This window comes from Aphelocoma coerulescens (assembly GCF_041296385.1).
Source record: "Aphelocoma coerulescens isolate FSJ_1873_10779 chromosome W unlocalized genomic scaffold, UR_Acoe_1.0 ChrW_unloc_scaf_1, whole genome shotgun sequence".
NCBI classification, from domain to species: Eukaryota; Metazoa; Chordata; class Aves; order Passeriformes; family Corvidae; genus Aphelocoma; species Aphelocoma coerulescens.
The window spans coordinates 11,126,713-11,147,414 of record NW_027184080.1 but is presented as its reverse complement, the minus strand read 5'-3'; the positions used below and the strand labels follow the sequence as shown (position 1 = coordinate 11,147,414).

Sequence of the window (20,702 nt, the reverse complement as noted above, 5' to 3'; positions counted from 1 at the left end):
ATGAATGACTTATTTGTTCTGCATATTTTCATTAAAATTACCATTCCAGCCTCCTCTGATCAGATATCAGCTAACATTTTACCTAATGTTTTTGATTGTTGCTCTCTTCATTGGATCTACTTGCAGCATGTGTTTCAGAAGACTAGATACAGATGCATTCAGGTATTGAGGGGTATAAAAGATACCATCACATATCTTCTTAAAAAGGGTTGGCACGTGATCATCATCAAATGGAAGTGTTCCACATAACAAAGCATAGAGAATAACTCCACTGCTCCAAATATCTACTTCTGGACCTGCATATAATCTGGGAAAAAAGTTAAATATTAGGAATTTGTGCTTAATACATTTAAATAGATTTTTTTTCTACATTCTTAAATTGTATCATGTTAATCAAGAGTATATGAACTTTGGACAACTAATCTGCAATTACTATACCATTTAGTGCTATGCCTCGAACTCGTGTCCTTCCTCTTCACATATGTAACAGAAGCTAGAGAAGTACTTAGTTTTCCTCTCTATTGTATAAAAATAATTCACAGATACAACTTAAGATAATGGCAAACTGAAAGAAACTTGCACCTACTACCAAGAAAGCCCATGTTATACATTGCTATCACTGTTTGAGTGCAATCTATGTAGTCATCTAGCCTCCAAGTCTTGGAGGCTAAGAAGTTTAAGACAAGTCCACATAGCAGAACTTGTCACATCTTCTATGCTACTGCATGAATAAAACGTACATTTCGCCTCCAATCAGCAAAAGTATTAGGGTGGGTAGATGAAAGCAGCAGATTTGACAAATCACTGAGCAAATTCGGACTGAATATATATTCTACAGCAGATATTTCACTGCTACTCAACTTCACAGTAGACTTTGCCTGTATTTCTATCTGTACTTCTAAGATCTGAGCTGTAAATGAGATTTTTAAACCAATTCAGGCACACTGTACACACTGGATTTGGGACATCAGACATCACCTCCATCTTACAAAAACTATTCAAAGCTAGTTCAGTGTCTTAAATATTTATGAAAAATTATCAAGGCAATTAAGAGTTCAGTCCACAATTTCTTAGTATCAAGCTTGTGAATTACACTATTTTGTAGCCTTTAGAATTAAGCAGCAAAATGACTGAAGCACATGCACACATGCATCCAATAGAAAAGAAACTACCTTCCTGAAATTACTTCTGGTGCAGCATAGTTAGGGGAGCCACAGCTTGTTCTTAAAAATTCTCCATCTGACATCATATTTGACAGACCTGAAAGTATATAAGAGTAACTACTAAAGATTCACAGAGCAAAGTGATTTCATACTGCATATACCACCTAGAAAAAATCACTAGTAACTCAAATTAGAAAGTTAACTAATTTATCTCAATAAGGAGGCAAAATTGTTTGGAATGATTGAAATTTTTATATGAGAATGACACACGATCCTGCATTTAGTTTACCAGAAACTTGAGTAACATAAATCCATTATTGCACACAACCTAGGAATGTTCAAAAACATATTCATTCCAAGACAAAAACTAATCCATTCTGGATTACACAAGCATGATAGAGAACAAAGCTGCTCTAAAGGAGAGAGCAACATAGTAATATAGGATTTTGGTCATTAACAAGAAAGTGTCTTAAAAACCATATTCACTTCTAAATGCAAAAGTGGAAGATGCTACCACAGAATTTCCTAAAATTCTTTAAGAGGTTATATAGAATAAGGAAACTGAGCAGTACACACAGCCTTGCCACAATTTAGACACTAACACTGCTTCAACTGTTTTCTGAAACACTGCAGTTTAAAAATCAAACTATACTAAATACTGTTAGTGATTAAAGTGTACTTTAGAACTAAGCCATCCTCGTTCACCAGCCTCTGGCATACCCTATGATCACTAAAGAATTACCACTTCTAGAATAGCTGTGTAAAATATCTTCTAGTTTCCTCAATGAGGGCTGCATAATCAAAATCACTACAGGCCAGAGAACTCAGACAGAAATTATGCCCTTTTACTGGGGGGGGAAGAATATGAAAGAACACAGCTTATCTAGTTTTCATACTTGCACCCACATACTTGAACACCATACTTTTAAATTATACTTAGAATACTCAGCATTACCTAGCATCTTTCAGGGACCTCCAAGTGTTTTACAAGGGCAAGTATTTTCTACTACACCTACAAGACTATGAATACCTTACTATGCTTATGTGGTCAGGTTTCCCAATTCACACAGTTCCAAGAACTAGCTACCAGTCCTTGCAGCATCTGTGTTAAACAGCTAGTATAAACAATTAAGCTTTCTGATTAGTTAGGCAGCTATATAGCTAAAAGCACAGGAGTTTGCAAAACTGGTCTTATTTTACCTTTTATGCTTGAATTACATTTTAAAATCACATCTTTAGAGTTTTCAAAGTGAATTTAGAGCAGTTTCTTAGAAGTAGTGTATTTTACTAGAGCAATGTGGTTCTTAAATATGATGACCTTTCCCTGCACTGTACTTACAAGAGAGCTAAGCATCTGCATTTAACAGATAAAGAGACAGTAAGAGTCAGTTTTGAAGTGGCAAGGTGGGGAACTAAGTCTGTTTAGCATTATCAGAGAAAATATTAAGCAAGATGAAACAAGACAGTTCACAATTGCACCCAGTCACAGAAAACAACTGATTTAAAGAGAAAGCTTTAAAGGAAAATAAATTCTACACACATGCAAGAACGCCATTTTGGATTACATTCAGATTTTCTTGTATTATGTCTTACCATCAGGATATTCAAGTATACACTTTTTATTATTTCCCATATATCCTTGGGTAATCCATGTTATTTTATTCCATATCTACCTGTGCCCAAAACTTGTTACTGTGTCTTTAAGAACCAGCAGTGCAGCTGGGAACAGAATCTCGAGGTCGGAGGGGGGGGAGGAGGGGTGTGTTTTGAGGGAGCTTTTAAAGTCTGTTGGAACAAGCAGATGGTCCCCCTTTTGCCGCATGGTTTTTGCTTTGCTGGCTATTTGGTCTTTGCTTAAGGGGAGTTTTATTCCTTTGTGGGTTCTCTTTTCATTTTGTTGTTTCTTGTCTCAGAGACACTGCAGTTAATGGTTTTGAGCTGCCTTAGAGTGAATTCCGCAGCTGACTGTCTGCAGCCAGGGCATCGCACCGACAGTAGCAGAGCGACCCCCGCTCTGCTCCAAGTCGCCGGTGGCTCATCAGCAGCGCCCAGCCAAGGAGAGAAAACTGTGGAAGTGAAGGCTTTAGCAAAAGCTGTCACGAAAGAGAGAAAGGTGGGAGCTCTGCTTCAAAGGTGGTTATTTTGCGTTTGCAACTGTAGCCACTCGTAAAGACTGCATTTCGCAATTCGAAACTGTTTCGAAGTGAACTTTGCAAACTCTGCCAGCAGCGAGAAAAGCGAGCGAGGTCCTGGGGTTGGGCCAGGATCTAAATTAATAGGATCTAAATAACACCAGAAATGTGATCAGATATAAAATAGCAATGCTTACCAAAATCAGCTATCTTGGCATTCATGTGTGCATCAAGCAGCACATTTTCAGGCTTCAGATCTCTATGTACTACCATATGTCTGTGACAGTAATCCACACCAGAAAGGATTTGCTGGAACAGACGTCTACTTTCCTTCTCATCAAGCTAAGACAAACAAAGGTTTTAAACAATTTTGAGACAGTGGAAGGATAACTTGATTTTCCTCTATATGAATTGAAGGAAACTTTTCCATGACCAAAAGTTATCATTTATAGTTTTGATACTTTATACAGCAGATGTTATATACCCAGCAATTAGAAATATTAGCACCCAAACAATAACTTTGTCTAATTAGAATATCAATGAACTTTGATATTTAAGCATGGTATAAGATTAAAGTTGACGAAAGCTGACAACAGTATATAAGCGATAAATTTTGGATGCTGCTTATGCTCCTATTAGCAGCTAGCCCTAAACAGCAGACTTAACTGGGTATTTCCTATAAACACACCCTAATCCATGTCAAAGTTTGCTCAGTCTAACAACTAACTAAAAGTATTCTGGCTATCTAGATGGTTTTTCAAAGTGACTTTAGGACTTTCACAGAAACCAATCTATTAGTAGAAGAGGGTAATAAGGGCACAGCAGTAGCTTTTCAATAATAGTTTATACTAAAGAAAGTTTTCAGCTACTCCACCTGGGTAACATATCCATCCGTTTGTACACAGTAATTGTAAATTAACATATCAGTATAATTTATTCTTCAGTAGAGTGGAAAAATGCTACAAAGTCATACATAAAAATCTGAAACGTTAATATATAACCATTTTTATTTTCAAAGCAAGATGTAGTCATAAGGTATATTTTAATTGCTAACCGCAAAATTAATGCTGAATACATAAGAAACAAACCTTCATTTAACAGGAAGGTTGCAAAAGCAATAACAGAATGCAAGTCATTGATTTGTGGAGTTGGACTACTTCTTACCCTTCCATTTTTACAGATATAATCAAACAGTTCTCCTCCTGAAACATATTCCATCACCATGAAAATGTCAGTTGGTGTACTGATGACCTGGTACCTGATAAGAATAAGTATCTGTTAGTCTATGCACTCAGTAAAAGCAGCTAGTTACACTTAGTTAAAACCAAAGTTGTACAAAGAGTCAGATAAAAGCATACTTAAAAAAATTAACAGCCCATTTACAGCTACTGGAATGATAATATTTTTCAGAAGCTATTTCCTCTCCTTTCACTATGTGACACCATCATCGCCAAGACTACCAGGGAATTTGTATTTCCCACAAGGAAGATCAGTCTTTGTACTTTCAGAGGACTATTCTCAGTCCAAATGTTTTCTGTGAAGCCATATACAGTGCTGTCTCACAGACATTTTAGTGCAATGAGGAAGATATTCAAAAGGACTTTGCTAGTGTCTCAAAAAGCACACACCCTTCAATTTTAACAGGCAAAAAACCCTTGCCTTTTCATAGATAAAGTATACTTCAAGACTTGAAAAAATATTCATGATGATTGAGAGCAATTATCTTTTACAAAGAGACCAAAATTTGTCATTAGTGTTTAAGAGTATTAACACCTTGGTTATTATATGTTTATCACTATACTTTAAAGTTAGCTTTGATGTTTTGAAAAAACTAGTTTATGGTCAAATTCCCCACTTAGGAGATTGATATGTTTTCTACATATCCTTACCTAAAGGTTGTTTAATTTTTTTTTCTCCTTACAGCAGTCAGAAATGACCAATTTTTAACATAGCAAGAAAATGCACACTGATAAACCTTCAGTCAAAAAATTCAGATAATATATTGAGAAGACAGGAGGTAGTAATTGGATGAAAATGAATGTTTCAAGGTACTACACTTAAGCATACAAATATCCCAATTGTAAAAAATAATTGAATTCACACATACACTACAGAACTGAAATGTTCTTCCAAATGCTGATTCTAAGACAAGGGGGAAAAACAGACATGCTCCAGTGAACAGAGAAGTTTTTCTTGACAGCAATGAGTTCAGACTATTCAGGTGAATGTATGTGTGCACATATATATGGGTGTATGTATCTATTTTAACAGCTTAGCATTGTAGTGCAACATTCCAATAATCTGAATACTATTCTGAAGGAGTTATCTTCAAACTTACCTAACATCTTATAGTCCAAGATGTTTTACCTTTACTAATTTTCTCTCAAATACCTTGGTTGAAAGTGTCACGTACTTGAATATTCTGAACTCATCACTAAGACTCTACAAAAATAACATTGTAATCCTTTTAATCCAAAAGCTACAGTGCAACCTCATTTCTAACACCCCTACTGTTAATGACCTTTTTGATAGTTGTGAAATTACCGAGCTCTATGCTTCAGGCAAACATGAGCAAGTTTATATTTTAGATCTTCACAGTCATTTTCCATCCTCTGGATAGTGAGATAGTGAACAATGTTGGGAGATAAACCTCTTAGCATCACTGAAAAGAATGAGCCATTCTGCACCTCACATTTTCAGCCTCTTGGAAGATTCAATCATGCTTCTCTATAGTCAGTTCATTTTTCTAGTTATGGAAAAGGATGTTGTGAAATAGTTACATACCTATAAGTAAGGTTATCAAACCACACAGCACAGATGACCAGAATGCACAGAGGCAATTTACATAGGAAAGCAAGATGCATTGTATTGCTAGAGGTCAAAAACCACAAAAGGAGATGCTCCAAAAGTTTTTATTGAAAGCATGGTATGAAAAAAAAACTTAGTGAGGCAGCTTTGCAACTGTATATATTGGTAAAATATTGTATGAAAAATTTTAATAAAGCATGATGTTCCAAATTAGACATTGTCTAATTTGCAATATTCACCTGAAATAATTTGATTACCTTTATGCCAAATATCTTGAGCTGCTACCTAGCAATTCCCTAATACAGCTAATAGCACAAGCAGCACAATCCAAAGTCACCAGCAAGTCTATCTACACAACAGTATCAATTATAGCTCAAATGCTGTTTACATTCAGGCTAATAACACTTCTGTTTTCAAAATGCAGGATGACCAACTGAAAAGCTACGGACCCATCAATTTTTCTATCATCTCCTTCCGTCTTTTCTCTCAACATGCAGAAGAGAAAATTTTCCCCATAATTCCCCAAGAAAGAAATTGCAACCTGAAACCTGTTAAGATGACTTAAAAGTTTGACAGCACCAGAAGTACACATTCCTGTTCCAGCCCAAATATCTCAATTGGCACACTGACACTTCTTATTTTGTTTTAGCTACAGGTATGTACTTTGGACTCATTCATGAATTCTAATTTGCAGCACTAGCAGCTCTGCAGCCAAACTAATCAGCTCAATAGTCTTCTGAAAACTGACCCACTGAGGAAGTCAGTGTGATCTGACACAATCCAATTTAGCTCCAGTATAAGTGCTGTTGCCAAATGAGTGTATAGGGATGGCATATATCAGTGAAAGCATGATCTTAAGAAAAGACTCTGCCAATAAAGAAAACCTAAACTCCAACACCACAATTAACAGTGAAAGTCACCCACATTCTAAATTTGCCCTGCTAGATGTACAGGTTGACTTTATAGGAAAAGTAAAAAAGTCAATAGTATTTATAATTTATTTCCTCAGACCAGATACAAGGTGTCTACTCTGGGACATAATTGTACTCCAAACTCTGTTGATGAGCTACTGATAAACAAATGCAAACAGGCACACTGTAAATATCACATTTATTTAGTTAAGCGGTAACAGCTATATTGAAGAACTCTGAAATATGAGATCACATTTAACAGACTGCACATCTTTCAGAAAAACCTTGTAGAGTACCATCTACATAGGAAAAAACAGGGCACTGACCAACACAACCCTAAAAAAATATTTCGAGTAAAGAAAACACAACAAATTTACTATAGAAGTACCCTTTACAATCTTGTTCTGAACTCAGTTTCTAAGCAGAAACAAAGCTCAAACATAACCAGAAAAAGGAAAACAGAAGCAGCAGCTAAGAAACTGAGATGGATGTTACTATAAGCATCCATCATGCCACTACCTTCTATATACCTGCCCAAAGAATTTGTAAGTTAAGAACTAATGGAAGCCCTCTGCCCTGCAGAATAATCAGTTTTGTGAAAATGCTTTACAAAGTACACCAAAAATGGTTACATAGTTGAAAACTGGTTATTTTCCTAAAAATACACCACTAATAGTATTGCCCTTTAAACATGTTTCAGACCAGTGAGAGCAAGGGACTACTGTTTAAATAGATGTAATTATAGCAAGCAAAACTTACAGCTTAATTATATGAGGATGTCTGAAGAGTTTGAGGTTCTGGATCTCCCTGCGGATTTTTCCTACAACATCAAGGCTGCGAATCTTCTGTCGATTTAGGATCTTCACTGCGACTTTATGCCCAGTTAATTCATGTTTACCAACTGCAAGAAACAAGGCCAAGAAATATCACAGTTAAGATGTAAGCATTCCACATTATCCCATTATCTCTGGGGAGGTTGAAAACCAGATGGCACATCGGTTCTTCTGCCCTACTTCATTTTCTCCCACAATTCTATCATTAGAAGATGAACTGGATATGTAGGAACAAACCTAACGCTCAGAAGTCTTGCAGCATGACTATGTTTTTGCACTACTGTAAACAAAGCATTTTGCATCCCAAAACACTGCCATTCTTTCTAATTAGGGAGACCATTTTCTTTCCCTGTACAAGTCACTCCAAGCTTTTGGCTCACTTGGCAACCTGCTCAGACACGCTCTTTTACTTTATCTGCAAGGATGCTCTTACAAAGGACATCACTGCTATCCTTTCCTCAAGAAGCCCATTTTAGCAATTACTCTGAATTACTGCTAAAAGTATCCAATCAGTTTACTTAATAATTATTTATCTGTCTTTGGAGCAGTCTGACCCTATATAAGCTCCACATTCTGTGCAGCAAACACCAGGGCTTTATTATATAAAATAAGTGACAAAAGTTATATGAAATGCACAAAATAAAATCCAAGAGTAAGTATGAGAAGCAATGCAAACATGCAACCTCTTACATTCCTCAGTTTCTTTCCTACTTCTAAGAGAGTTTCATTTTTCTTTCAGCAGGGGAACTTGAAAATGTAAAACATTTCCTAGACAGGTAATCCTCTTAAATTCCTTAATTTTGCAGGTGCTACTGAAAGTAGGTACAATAGAGTTGCTAAGAATATTTTTCTTAAACCCAACATTGTATCACAGATAAACCACAAAAGGTAAGTATCTCTTCCACTAGAAGGCTTCACTATCTGCATTATTTTCTGCATGCAGTGATTTAACACTACTAATATTATAACTACATCACTTTCATCCACTACCCTGAGTCCTACCATCTGAAGACAAGCCAGATTCCAGAGACACACACCTACATGGTTCATCCTTGTCCACTTGAATGGACATTGGTAACAGACCTCTGCTGAACACAAAAGTAATTACAAAGATTACAAAAGTAATCTTCACTTTGCTGCATAATGTAATAGCAAATACAAGTTTTTCCACGTGCATTTAATCAAGACAAAAATATTTGTATTTTTTCTACTGTAAAGCACCTTTGCAGCTTTGCAGCTTTATTATTATTTGTATGCTATCACATTAGAACTAAACTGTTAATCCCAAGGAGAAAGCATACTGAAATGCTACTGGGCTTTTAAGTTAAGCCTTTATCCACATGCCATAACAACTTATTTATTGTATGATGAAGCAGTTCAAAGTATCTGGCATCAGCAAAACAGCAGACATTAACTGGTAACACACTGCTGATCACTTTTGAATTTGGCATAAAGACAGAAGTGAAAGCAAGACCTCAGATAACATCATGTAGAAAAGAAGCCAGTGTTATATTTATGAAAGCTATTTTGTATTACAATGTCCTGGGGTGACTCTATGATACTGTATTCCCTATCGTCGGGCTGTGCCTTTGAGCTGGGTCTGAGAGAAAAGGGGGGGGAAGCCGAGCGCATTCTTCAACACGGTTTGTGTTCAAGGACACACACACTCCCCTGCGTTCTCACCACTGCAGAGCCGAGGGAGCACCTTCCTGCTTTTAGCCAGCTCTCGGCTCCATTTCTAAGGAGAGAGAGACAGAGAGTTAAAATTCTTTGCTTTTTAGCTAGCCTGCTAGCTGAGGCAAGGAAGTTTTCCTGGGACTGTTCATCTCTGCTCCAGTCTGGAACACCATCACTGGGAGGTCCCATACCGCGGACTGGAGGGGCCCATGCTGCACCCCAGATCCAGAGAGAGCAGAGCCACACCACCAACAGAAAGGACTCTGAATCTACCAGGTCTTCTCCACAGCGAGAGGTTTTATTATTTAATATTATTAATTCTCTCATGCCTGCATGCACTTTGCTTGTTAAATTAACAGCTTTTTTTTCACTTTCCTCCAAGAAATTTCTTTCCAAACCTCTGGGGGAGGGGATCCCGAAACCTGCCTTCCATTAGAGGACGTTTCCTCCTAATTTGTCTCAAACTGAGAAAAATAATTTTGGTGCCCAATGCGGGGCCGGAGAAAGTGAAAAAAACTGTACTAATTACAATTTGGTTTTAATTACTTTGTATTGGGGTAAAGTAGTCACCATGTTGGTTGAGTTCATACTGTCTCTCTGGTTTCAGGTACTAATGTCTTTCTGGTCCCCAGGCCTGTTTGCCTACCCACAGATAGTGCCAATTTTGTCCCTGGCATGTAATTTTTACCAAGCAGGGGCACGAATCCGGATTTCTATTTTGCTGTGCTTGGTGATAATAATTTATAAAAAGTTAACAGAGGTACTGGGAGTTGTACAAAATGTGTATGGTCTGTTGTTTCTCCATCCTAGTTGCCATCCTAGTCTCAGTAGCCTGTTTTGGGGGTTTATTAGTAATTGGACCCAGTTTATTAGAGGAGGAGGAGGGGATGGGGTTTCCCAGCCTTTCATCTCCTTCTTCCCCTTTAAATCTGGTATGTCACCTTTTGAGAATGTTCAGTTTCCCCTGGATGTCAGAGACCACCTTCCTGGTGTTTAATCTCGTAGGTTGACTCTATACGGTTTGCAGCTTCTCTAGAATCAGGGCTGAGATGTTCAGAGGGGCTGATGAGACACCTGACCCAGGCATGGAAAATCCTGAGTGGTGTGGGGAATGGGAGGATATGGGCCAAACCCTGAAGGAATTCTCTGACCCAATAGCTTGGAATTTCCCCCCTGAACAAATTCAGAACCTGTTGTAACCGCTGGACTCTGTCTAGCAGGCTGCTGCGGCCTGAAAGCTCAGTGAGGGTTTCCTAGGGCCATGCGATTAATCGCATCCCGGAGTCCATTTCAGACAGCCCTGCGATCTGGCTCCGGCATCTAGCAGCGTTACAACGCAGTGGATGGCAAAGGAGGTAGAAAAGGGTCTCTCATGAGGGTTTGAGATGGCTTTAATCACATCTTGTCCCCACGATGTTCAGAGGTAGAGAGACAGCGTGGTCTGAGTGGGGGGTGGTTTTGTCAGGGGCCCAGGGGTGGTCCCTGGGCGGGGTTGGGGTACAGAAGCAAATAGGGAGAAACCGAGGGAGTGGCCAAGGCTAGGGAGGGAACAAAAGGAACATACAGAATCACAGGGTTAACAGGCCACCACAAGAACCCAGCTGAGGTGGGGAAATATCTGAAAGAGAAGTGCAATAACAACTCTAATGAGAAAAAGCTCATTGCAATATGCTGGGCCTTGGCATATGCCTATTGCACACTGCTAGGCACTGTAGGGCAGCAGATAAAGGCAGAGGGGCAGGAAGATAAATCAGCAGACATCCCAGTCACTCAGGCTGCAGCCAAACCAGACAGCAAGCCTAAGCCATTGACAGTTGCTCCTGTCACAAGAAGAAAACACAAAACCAAAACCGACCGCCCAGTGAAAGATGATGATGATGATGTAGGGGAAGGACCCTCAAAGCCACCAACTGACTCAGAACCAGAAATCATTATTGAGTCCATGTCCATGAAGGACCTTTGTGGCCTAAGAAAGGATTTCACTCGACGGTCTGATGAATCTATATTAAGTTGGATGGTCCATATTTGGGACACTGCAGGTGATACTACAATTCTAGATGGTACTGAAGCGAGGCATTTGAGATCCCTGTCACATGATCTGGCTATTGACCAAGAGATGGTAAGGGAATGTGACCCTCTCAGTCTCTGGATACAGCTCTTGAGAAGTGTGGAGGAAAGATCACAGAATCACAGAATAATGAGGTTGGAAGAGACCTCTAAAATCATCGAGTCCAACCCATGCCCTAACACTTCAACTAGACTATGGCACCAAGTGCCATGTCCAGTCTTTTTTTAAACACATCCAGAGATGGTGATTCTACCACCTCCCTGGGCAGACCATTGTGGATACAAAAATGCTGCTAGCAAGGATTTTCTTGCTATTTTCTAAGTCCATGAGAGACTTTTCTCTCTCACAGAAGAGGTAGCAGAGTTATGTAAACAACCAAACACCTGCAGCTTTGAAAAGTCTTGTTTATAGTACAGTAGAAAAATATTTTGACAATGGATGTTATAGGATTTTAGCCAATCACTCCCAAGGGGTGACTGGTCCTTTGTCCAATTAGACTATGAAGAAAAAAGTATATAAAAGAGTTTGTAAAATAATCAAATAAATCAATCTTGCTGGACAATTCCTGCCTGCTGGATCTTCTCTCCTCCTCCCTACGGCTGCGGGACACGGTGATATACCCTAGGGCTGCGGTAATAGACCATTCCAGTACTTTATTATTCTTTCCGTGAAAAACGTTTCCCTAATATCCAAGCTATACCTTCCTTGATGCAGCTTGAGACAGTGTCCTCTTGTTCTGTCAGTTGCTGCCTGGAGAAAGAGACCAACCCCCACCTGTATACAACCTCCTTTCAGAAAGTTGTAGAGCAATAAGGTCACCTCTAAGTCTCCTTTTCTCTAGGCTAAACAACCCTAGTTCCCTCAATCGTTCCTCATAGGGCTTGTGTTCCAAGCCCCTCACCAACCTTGTTGCCCTCCTCTGGACACAATCAAGCATCTCAACGTCCTTCCTAAACTGAGGGGCCCAGAACTGGACACAGTACTCAAGATGTGGCCTCACCAGTGCCGAGTACAGGGGAAGAATGACCTCCCTGTTCCTGCTGGCCACACAGTTCCTAATGCAGGCCAGGATGCCGTTGGCCTTCTTGGCCACCAAGGCACACTGCTGGCTCATATTCAGTCGGCTGTCTACCAGCACCCCCAGGTCCCTTTCCACCTGGACACTGTCCAGCCATACTGTCCCCAGTTTGTAACGTTGTAGGGGATTTTTGTGGCCAAAATGCAGAACTTGGCACTTAGACTTATTAAACTTCAGATGCCAGTGCCGAGATGATCTCTATATGCAGCAAACCCTCTGGAAGACCATAGAACAAGGGATTCAACACTTGAGAGAACTGGCAGTGGTAGAGATTGTCTTCACAGATGACCCAACAATTAGGAGTCCAAACAGGGTAAGATGTACACCAGTGATGTGGCTAAAACTCGTACGACTTGGGCCACAAGAATACGCTTCTGCTTTAGCAATCATGAAGAAGGATGAGGGGGATGAGACCGTGCATAATATGGCAAAGAAGCTCCAAGCATATGCAGATGCTGTGCATGGCCCATCACATGCAAGAATCTCAGCTGTGGAAACACGTCTGAAGAAAATGGAAGATAGGATGGAGGAGAATCACCAGGAACTCAAGAAGGAGATTAAAGAGAACCTTCTCCAAATCTCATCAGTACAGACCACAGGTTCTGTTACCAGACGCAGCCATCCCCCAGCTAGAGACAGAAGGTACATCCCACAAAGTGAGCTGTGGAAATTCCTGTGTGGTTGTGGGGAAAACATGAGGAGGTGGGATGGAAAACCCATCGCTGCTCTGGCGCAATGAGTAGGTGAATTGAAGGAGGGCAAGAGTCAGAAAGGAAGTTCCACCAGAAAGGAAGCAGCTCCAGTTGCCAGTAGACAAACTGCCAGGTATGATGGAAGAGAAGAGGACATGTCCGATCCCCGTGAAGGAACCTCTAAGAGGCAGACTCAGGGAAGGAAGGATAACCAGGATTAGAGGGGCCCTGCCTCTAGCCAGGCAGAGGCCAGGGAAAACTGCGTCTTTTGGACTGTGTGGATTCGTTAGCCTGGAACATCAGGACCACAAAAATATGATGCTGTTAGAAGCTTAACAGGACGAGGAGCCTGGGCCCCTGGCAGGGGGAGAGAGGGAGAAGCAAGCCAGCCAATATGGTTGATAGAGCAAACTCCGCAAAACTCCGTTTATTAGCAGTCCAAAGGCACTTATATAGTATACCAGCTTGTTAACTCCTAAGTGGCTTAAAGCTTATCAAGACACATTTCTATTTCTACATAATTGGACTTACATTGGCAAGCTTCCATAGTTTTGTTATGATTAAAAGAATTCAGTGCCTATCTCCCTCGTTCACTCCCGGATAGTACAGATGGACCATCTCAACACTCCCTCTTTTGTTCCCAGCCCTGCTTGTTATCTTTCACAAAGGGACTTTCCCATGGAAAGTTTTCTCACACACAAGCCTAAAACTTCCAGCCCTATTGCTTGCACAGTTCTTTTATTGATCCCAATAATTCTATTTCCCAACATGATGCCTTGGTTGACACTGGGGCACAGTGCACAATAATCCCATAGCAACATGTGGGAGTAGAATCTGTTTCTATTTCTGGTGTAACAGGTAGATCACAATATTTGACCTTGGTGGAAGCTGAGGTGAGCCTGACTAGAAATGAGTGCAAGAAACATCTCATTATGACTGGTCCAGAGGCCCCGTGCATTTTGGGCATAGACTTCCTCCGGAATGGGTATTTCAGAGATGCAAAGGGACTCAAGTGGGCTTTTGGAATAGCTGCTGTGGAGACAGAGGGCATTAAGCAACTGAACACTTTGCCTGGGCTATCAGAGAACCCATCTGTATTAGGCCTTCTGAAGGGGGAAGAACAAAGAGTACCAATTGTCACCTTGACAGTACACCACTGGCAGTACCAAAAACTCGAGATGCTGTGATTCCCATCCACAAGATGATCCGTGAGCTAGAGAGCCAAGGGGTGATCATCAAAACCCACTAACCCTTCAATAGTCCCACCTGGCCTGTGCGCAAATCGGAAGGAGAATGGTGATTGACTGTGGACTATCGTGCCTTGAATGAAGTGACTCCACCATTGAGCGCTGCTGTGCCAGACATGTTGGAGCTCCAGTATGAGCTGGAGTCCAAAGCAGCAAAGTGGTATGCCACTATTGACATTGCTAATGCATTTTTCTCCATTCCTTTGGCAGCAGAGTGCAGGCCCCAGTTTGCCTTTACCTGGAGGGGTGTGCAGTACACCTGGAACCGACTGCCCCAGGGGTGGAAGCCCAGTCCTACGATCTGCCATGGACTGATCCAGACTGCACTAGAAAAGGGTGAGGCTCCAGAACATTTGCAGTACATTTATGACATTGTCGGGGTCCCTCCCCCGCCATGTAGCCCTGGGAGCCCTGAGGGAGGCACGGGGTTTCCCTGCCCCTGGTCAGCCTCGTTCCCCATTGGTTGTTTTGTGTTCCCCTGCGTGGGCAAGGACCCTCGGGTCCCGGTGACTGGAGCAGTTCCTCGGCAGAGCCCTGGCCATGCGGCTGGGGAAATAAACATCTCTGAAACATCTATCAAGAATCCGTCCATATAGATATTTCTTCTCCACGGGACTCCTGGTTTGATATAGGCGTGTTACAGCATCCTCACTGTAGCAAAATGGTGGTGAATTGTGAGCAGAACAATCCCCGATCCCTAAGCGACTGATTTGTGTGAGTAAACCCTGGAAACTTTGGATTCCTCTTCTTGGTTTTGTTTTGCTATTCCGTATCTAAACTATGGAGGAACCGTGGGAAGACTCTTGGCTTTCAGAGCCGCATATGGACATTTATCTTAAAATGATTCTTGAACAACGATTTGTAAATTTTAGCTTGATTCAAGCTCAGAAAGAACTGAAACACTTCCTGGCATGGTTGTTTAAGGACTTTTTCTGTGTTTCTTGGGATTTAATTCTTACCAAGGGCTTTTGGAAGACCGTTTGGACCCAGTTAATTTTTGAGTCAAAATATATGCCGATGGAAGAATATTTTCGTGAATATTACTTAATTACCGAGACTGTTGAGCAACGTCAGCTGTGTCCTGGCGAAGGGAAGCCTGGCTCAGGGACCGTGCGGCCTCGGCCACGTGCACCGAGCGCTCTGCGAGCAGCAGCGAGGCAATTCCCGCGCGCGGGCGGAGCCATGCGAGCCGCAGTGTTGGCAGCAGAGCAAGGTGCGGCGGGAGTGGCGGGGCCCGGCAGTGCCCGCCAGGCCCCACGCAGCGCGTGGTGGAGCGAGCCCCATGAACGCCCGACCGAGAGGGGTGGCGCGCGGGCGGAGGCTGGCAGGGGCGGAGCGGAGCCGTGCCCAGCCGAAACGCGTGCTGGAGCAGAGTGCGGAGGGGTCATCGCTCAGGGAACCGGCCGAGATGCAGAGCCTGGCAGTGGCAACACAGCTGAGAGCAGAGGAGGCGATGCACGGAGAATGAAGCGGCGCGGCCCGGCCCAGCCCGCGCGGCCTCGAACGTGACCCCGGGAAAAGCGCGCAGGAACCAGCAGCCCCGACAATCCCAACACGGGAGCGACCGAAAGAGAGAGCAAAGACACAGCGAGACAGAAAAGAGCAGCCACTCGGAAAAAGGAAAAGACCATAGTAGCTAAGAACTTAGGGATAAAGAAATGGTATAATGTTAAACAAAATTATGGTTTTATAACAAGATGTGATAACCAGCAAGACATATTCATGCATAGAACTGCTATTAAAAAGAATAACCCTGAAAAATGCATCCCAAGCTTGGGAGATGGAGAGGTGGTGGAATTCAAAATCATACAAGGTAGAAAAGGGTTACAAGCATTGCAGGCCACTGGGCCTGATGGTGTTCCTGTGAAAGGCAGTATATATGCAAAAAATCGTAGTCATGTTAGACAATGTCTCCATTGTAAACCCCTCCCTACAGTCTCCCTTTCCTAATCCCACCTTTCCCTTTTACCCTATGTCCTATTACCCCCAGTGTATTCCTAACCCGTTTTTCACCCCATGGCTTCCTTATACAATTCCATTTCCCTACAACTCCTCTCCGATGCCGATGGGGGGATGAAAAGGGGGAGGGAAGAGATTGAACCCTCTCCTGCCTCAGTTTCCCCACAGGCATGTCCAGAGAGTTCTGTCTCCCTTCTGTCAGCAGTAGGATGTTCCAGAGAATCTGTTTGGACATCTGGGGACTCAGGAGGGTGGCTTGTTTTGTTTTGAAGCAGTTCTTGTTATGTTAATCCAGTTGTCTTCATTCTCCTTTTAATAAAATAAAATGGGTGAAATGTCGGGGTCCCTCCCCCGCCATGAAGCCCTGGGAGCCCTGAGGGAGGCACGGGGTTTCCCTGCCCCTGGTCAGCCTTGATCCCCATTGGTTGTTTTGTGTTCCCCTGCGCGGGCAAGGACCCTTGGGTCCCGGTGACTGGAGCAGTTCCTCGGCAGAGCCCAGCCATGCGGCTGAGGAAATAAACATCTCTGAAACATCTATCAAGAATCCGTCCATATATATTTCTTTTCCACGGGATTCCTGCTTTGATATAAGCGTGTTACAGCATCCTCACTGTAGCATGACATCACGGTGTGGGGAAACACCGCAACAGAAGTGTTTGAGAAAGGAGAGAAAATCATCCAAATTCTCCTGGAAGCCGGTTTTACCATCAAGAAGAGCAAAGTCAAGGGACCTGCCCGAGAGATCCAGTTCCTGGGAGTCAAGTGGCAAGATGGACGACGTCAGATTCCCACCGAGGTCATCAATAAGATCACTGCAATGTCTCCACCAACCAACAAGAAGGAAACACAAGCTTTCCTAGGTGCCATATGTTTCTGGAGGATGCACATTCCTGAGTACAGCCAGATCGTGAGTCCTCTCTACCTTGTTACCCGAAAGAAGAACGATTTCCACGGGGGCCCTGAAGAGCAACAAGCCTTTTCCCAGATCAAGCAGGAAATCGCTCATGCGGTAGCCCTTGGCCCAGTCAGGACAGGACCCGAAGTGAAGAATGTGCTCTACTCTGGAGCTGGGAGCCATGGTCTGTCCTGGAGCTTTGGCAGAAGGTGCCTGGGGAGACTCAAGGCTGACCACTGGGATTCTGGGGTCAAAGCTACAGACAGTCCAAAGGCAACTACACTCTAACAGAGAAGGAAATCCTGGCAGCCTATGAAGGAGTCCAAGCCGCCTCAGAGGTAATAGGCACTGAGGCACAACTCCTCCTGGCACCCCAACTACCAGTGCTGGGGTGGATGTTCAAAGCAAAAGTTCCCTCTACCCACCACGCCACCGATGCCACATGGAGCAAATGGATTGCTCTCATCACACAGCGCGCCCGTATCGGAAAACTGAATCGCCCTGGGATTTTGGAAATAATCACAAATTGTCCTGAACAGGAAAACTTTGGTCTCACTGACGAAGAGGAGCAAGAACAAGTGACACATGCTGAAGAAGCTCCACCATACAACCAACTGCCATCAGAAGAAACACGCTACGCTCTTTTCACTGACAGTTCCCATCGCATCATAGGGATGAAAAAGTGGAAAGCAGCTGTATGAAGTCCCACACGATGGGTTGTAGAAGCTTCTGAAGGAGAAGGTGGATAAAGCCAACTCGCTGAAATCAAAGCTGTTCAGCTAGCCCTGGACATTGCTGAAAGAGAGAAGTGGCCAAAGCTCTACCTCTACACTGATTCACGGATGGTAGCCAATGCTCTATGGGGTTGCCTGGAAAAGTGGAAAAAGGCTAATTGGCAGCGTAGGAGAAAACCAATCTGGGCTGCTGAAAAGTGGAAAGGCAACTCTGCCCGGGTAGAAAAGCTACCTGTGAAGGTCCGCCATGTAGATGCCCATGTCCCCAAGAGTAGGGCTAATGAAAAACACCAAAACAACAAGCAGGTAGATCAGGCTGCAAAGATAGAAGCGTCACAGATAGACTTGGACTGGAAACACAAGGGAGAATTGTTCCTAGCTCAATGGGCCCTTGATGCCTCAGGTCATCAAGGCAGAGATGCCACCTATAGGTGGGCACGAGACCGAGGGGTGGATCTGACCATGGACAGTATCTCCCAGGTTATCCATGACTGTGAGACGTGTGCTGCAATCAAGCAGGCCAAGAGGGTGAAGCCCCTGTGGTATGATGGGCGGTGGTCCAAATACAAGTATGGGGAGGACTGGCAGATTGATTATATCACACTGCCTCAAACCCTCTAAGGCAAGCGCTATGTGCTTACAATGGTAGAAGCCACCACTGGATGGCTGGAGACCTACCCTGTCCCTCACACTACAGCCCGTAACACCATCTTGGGTCTCGAAAAGCAAGTTCTTTGGAGGCATGGCACCCCTGAGAGAATTGAATCTGACAATGGGACTCATTTCAAGAACAGCCTTATAACACCTGGGCTAGGGAACATGGCTCTGTGTGGGTGTACCATATCCCTTACCATGCACCAACCAGCTGCAGGCAAAGTGGAGCAGTGCAATGGAATGTTAAAAACCACCTTGAAGGCACTAGGTGGGGGAACTTTCAAAAATTGGGAACAGCATCTAGGAAAGGCCACCTGGTTAGTTAACCCCCGAGGTTCCAATCTGAATCCCTGCATACAGTAGACAGAGACAAGTTTCCAGTAGTGCATGTCAGAGGTCTGTTGGGAAAGACTGTTTGGGTTAATTCTGCCTTGAGTAGAGCAAACCCATCCGTGGGGTTGTCTTTGCTCAGAGACCTGGTTGCACATAGTGGGTAATGCACAGAGATGAAACAACACGTTGTGTACCGCAGGGAGATTTGATGTTGGGTGAGAACCACATGTAATGTTGGAATGCCTATATATCACTGCTTGCTGAATGTCACTGTCACTATTTGTACATAGCTGTATATATGTATATGCATATGTATAAATGTGTGTGTGTAGAGTTAGAATATATTATTTTGGGCATTAAGCTAATGGTATGGGATAAGGGGGGGAATGCCTTGGGGTGACTCTATGATGCTGTATCCCTTATTGCCTGCTTATTGGCCAGACATGAATCCTGTTGCTTTAAGCTGGGTCCAGGAGAGGGGAGGGAGAAGTGGAGTGAATTCTTCAGCACGGTTTGTGTTCAAGGATGGACACACACTCCCCCGCATTCTCACCGCTGCAGAGTGTAGAGGGATTCCTCATGGAACAGGGGCATATGATACCCCTGGAAAGATTGGACAACCCAGGGTTGCTGAGGAAAAACCCCTGAACTGGCCCCTGGCTGCAGGCAAGCCTGGAAAGCACCTGGCTGCAGGCAGCCCTGAAAGTCCTCGGCAAAGCAATACACTGGTCAGCTCCCCCGCTGATTAGAGGTCGTCTAGAGGGACTGGGCGTGAATCTTTGCAAAAGTAGATATAAGCTTGTATAGGTAAACAATAAAGCGGAGAACAATGTTCAAATTGTATTGGTGCATGTGTCGTTACTCTGGCTAGCTCTCCAGCACTTGGGCCCCCCCAAAAGCAGAGCCAAGGGAGCACCTTCCTGCTTTTAGCCAGCTCTCAGCTCTGTTTCTCAGGAGAGAGATGGAGCGTTAAAATTCTTTGCTTTTTTAGCTAGCCTGCTAGCTGAGGCAAGGAAGTTTTCCTGGGACTGTGGCTTTTTCTTCTTTTACTCCTGGGACTGTTCAGCTTTGCTCCGGTCCAGAATACCATCACCAGGAAGCCCCACACCATGGCCCGGAGGGGCCCACGCCACACCCCAGCTCTGGACAGAGCAGAGCCACGCCTACAGAAAGGACTCTGGATCTACCAGGTTTTCTCCACAACGAGAAGGTTTATTAGCTAACGTTATTCATTTTTTTTCCCTCTCGTGCCTGCATGCACCCTGCTTGTTAAATAAACAGCTTTTTTTTTCACTTTCCTCCAAGGAATTTCTTTCCGAACCTGTGGGGGAGGGGCTGCTGAAACCTGCCTTCCATTAGAGGAGATGTTCATTTCAGACGTTTCCTGCCAATTTGTCTCAAACCGAGACTTGACAGAAGTTACCTAAGAAGGCTCACCAATAAGAAGCAATCAAAATATATTTATATTAGTCACCCTAAGCGTCAATGAGCTATCAGTCCTTCAAAAGAATCACTGCA

At 43.0% G+C, this 20,702-nt stretch overlaps 1 protein-coding gene across 11 annotated transcripts in view; it reads right to left on the bottom strand.

The window, feature by feature from the left end:
- LOC138102789 (5'-AMP-activated protein kinase catalytic subunit alpha-1-like) overlaps positions 1 to 20,702 on the bottom strand; it is a 124,191-nt gene that overhangs the window by 44,868 nt on the left and 58,621 nt on the right. For all 11 annotated transcript variants that reach the window (XM_069000551.1, XM_069000546.1, XM_069000548.1 and 8 more), the window contains 5 exons: positions 7,774 to 7,915; positions 4,460 to 4,553; positions 3,493 to 3,637; positions 1,173 to 1,260; positions 83 to 307 (listed from right to left, as the gene is read on the bottom strand). In XM_069000551.1, coding sequence (XP_068856652.1) covers positions 83 to 307; positions 1,173 to 1,260; positions 3,493 to 3,637; positions 4,460 to 4,519 — 518 coding nt within the window. In that variant the 5' untranslated portion in view covers positions 4,520 to 4,553; positions 7,774 to 7,915. The remainder of the gene's footprint in view (positions 1 to 82; positions 308 to 1,172; positions 1,261 to 3,492; positions 3,638 to 4,459; positions 4,554 to 7,773; positions 7,916 to 20,702) is intronic.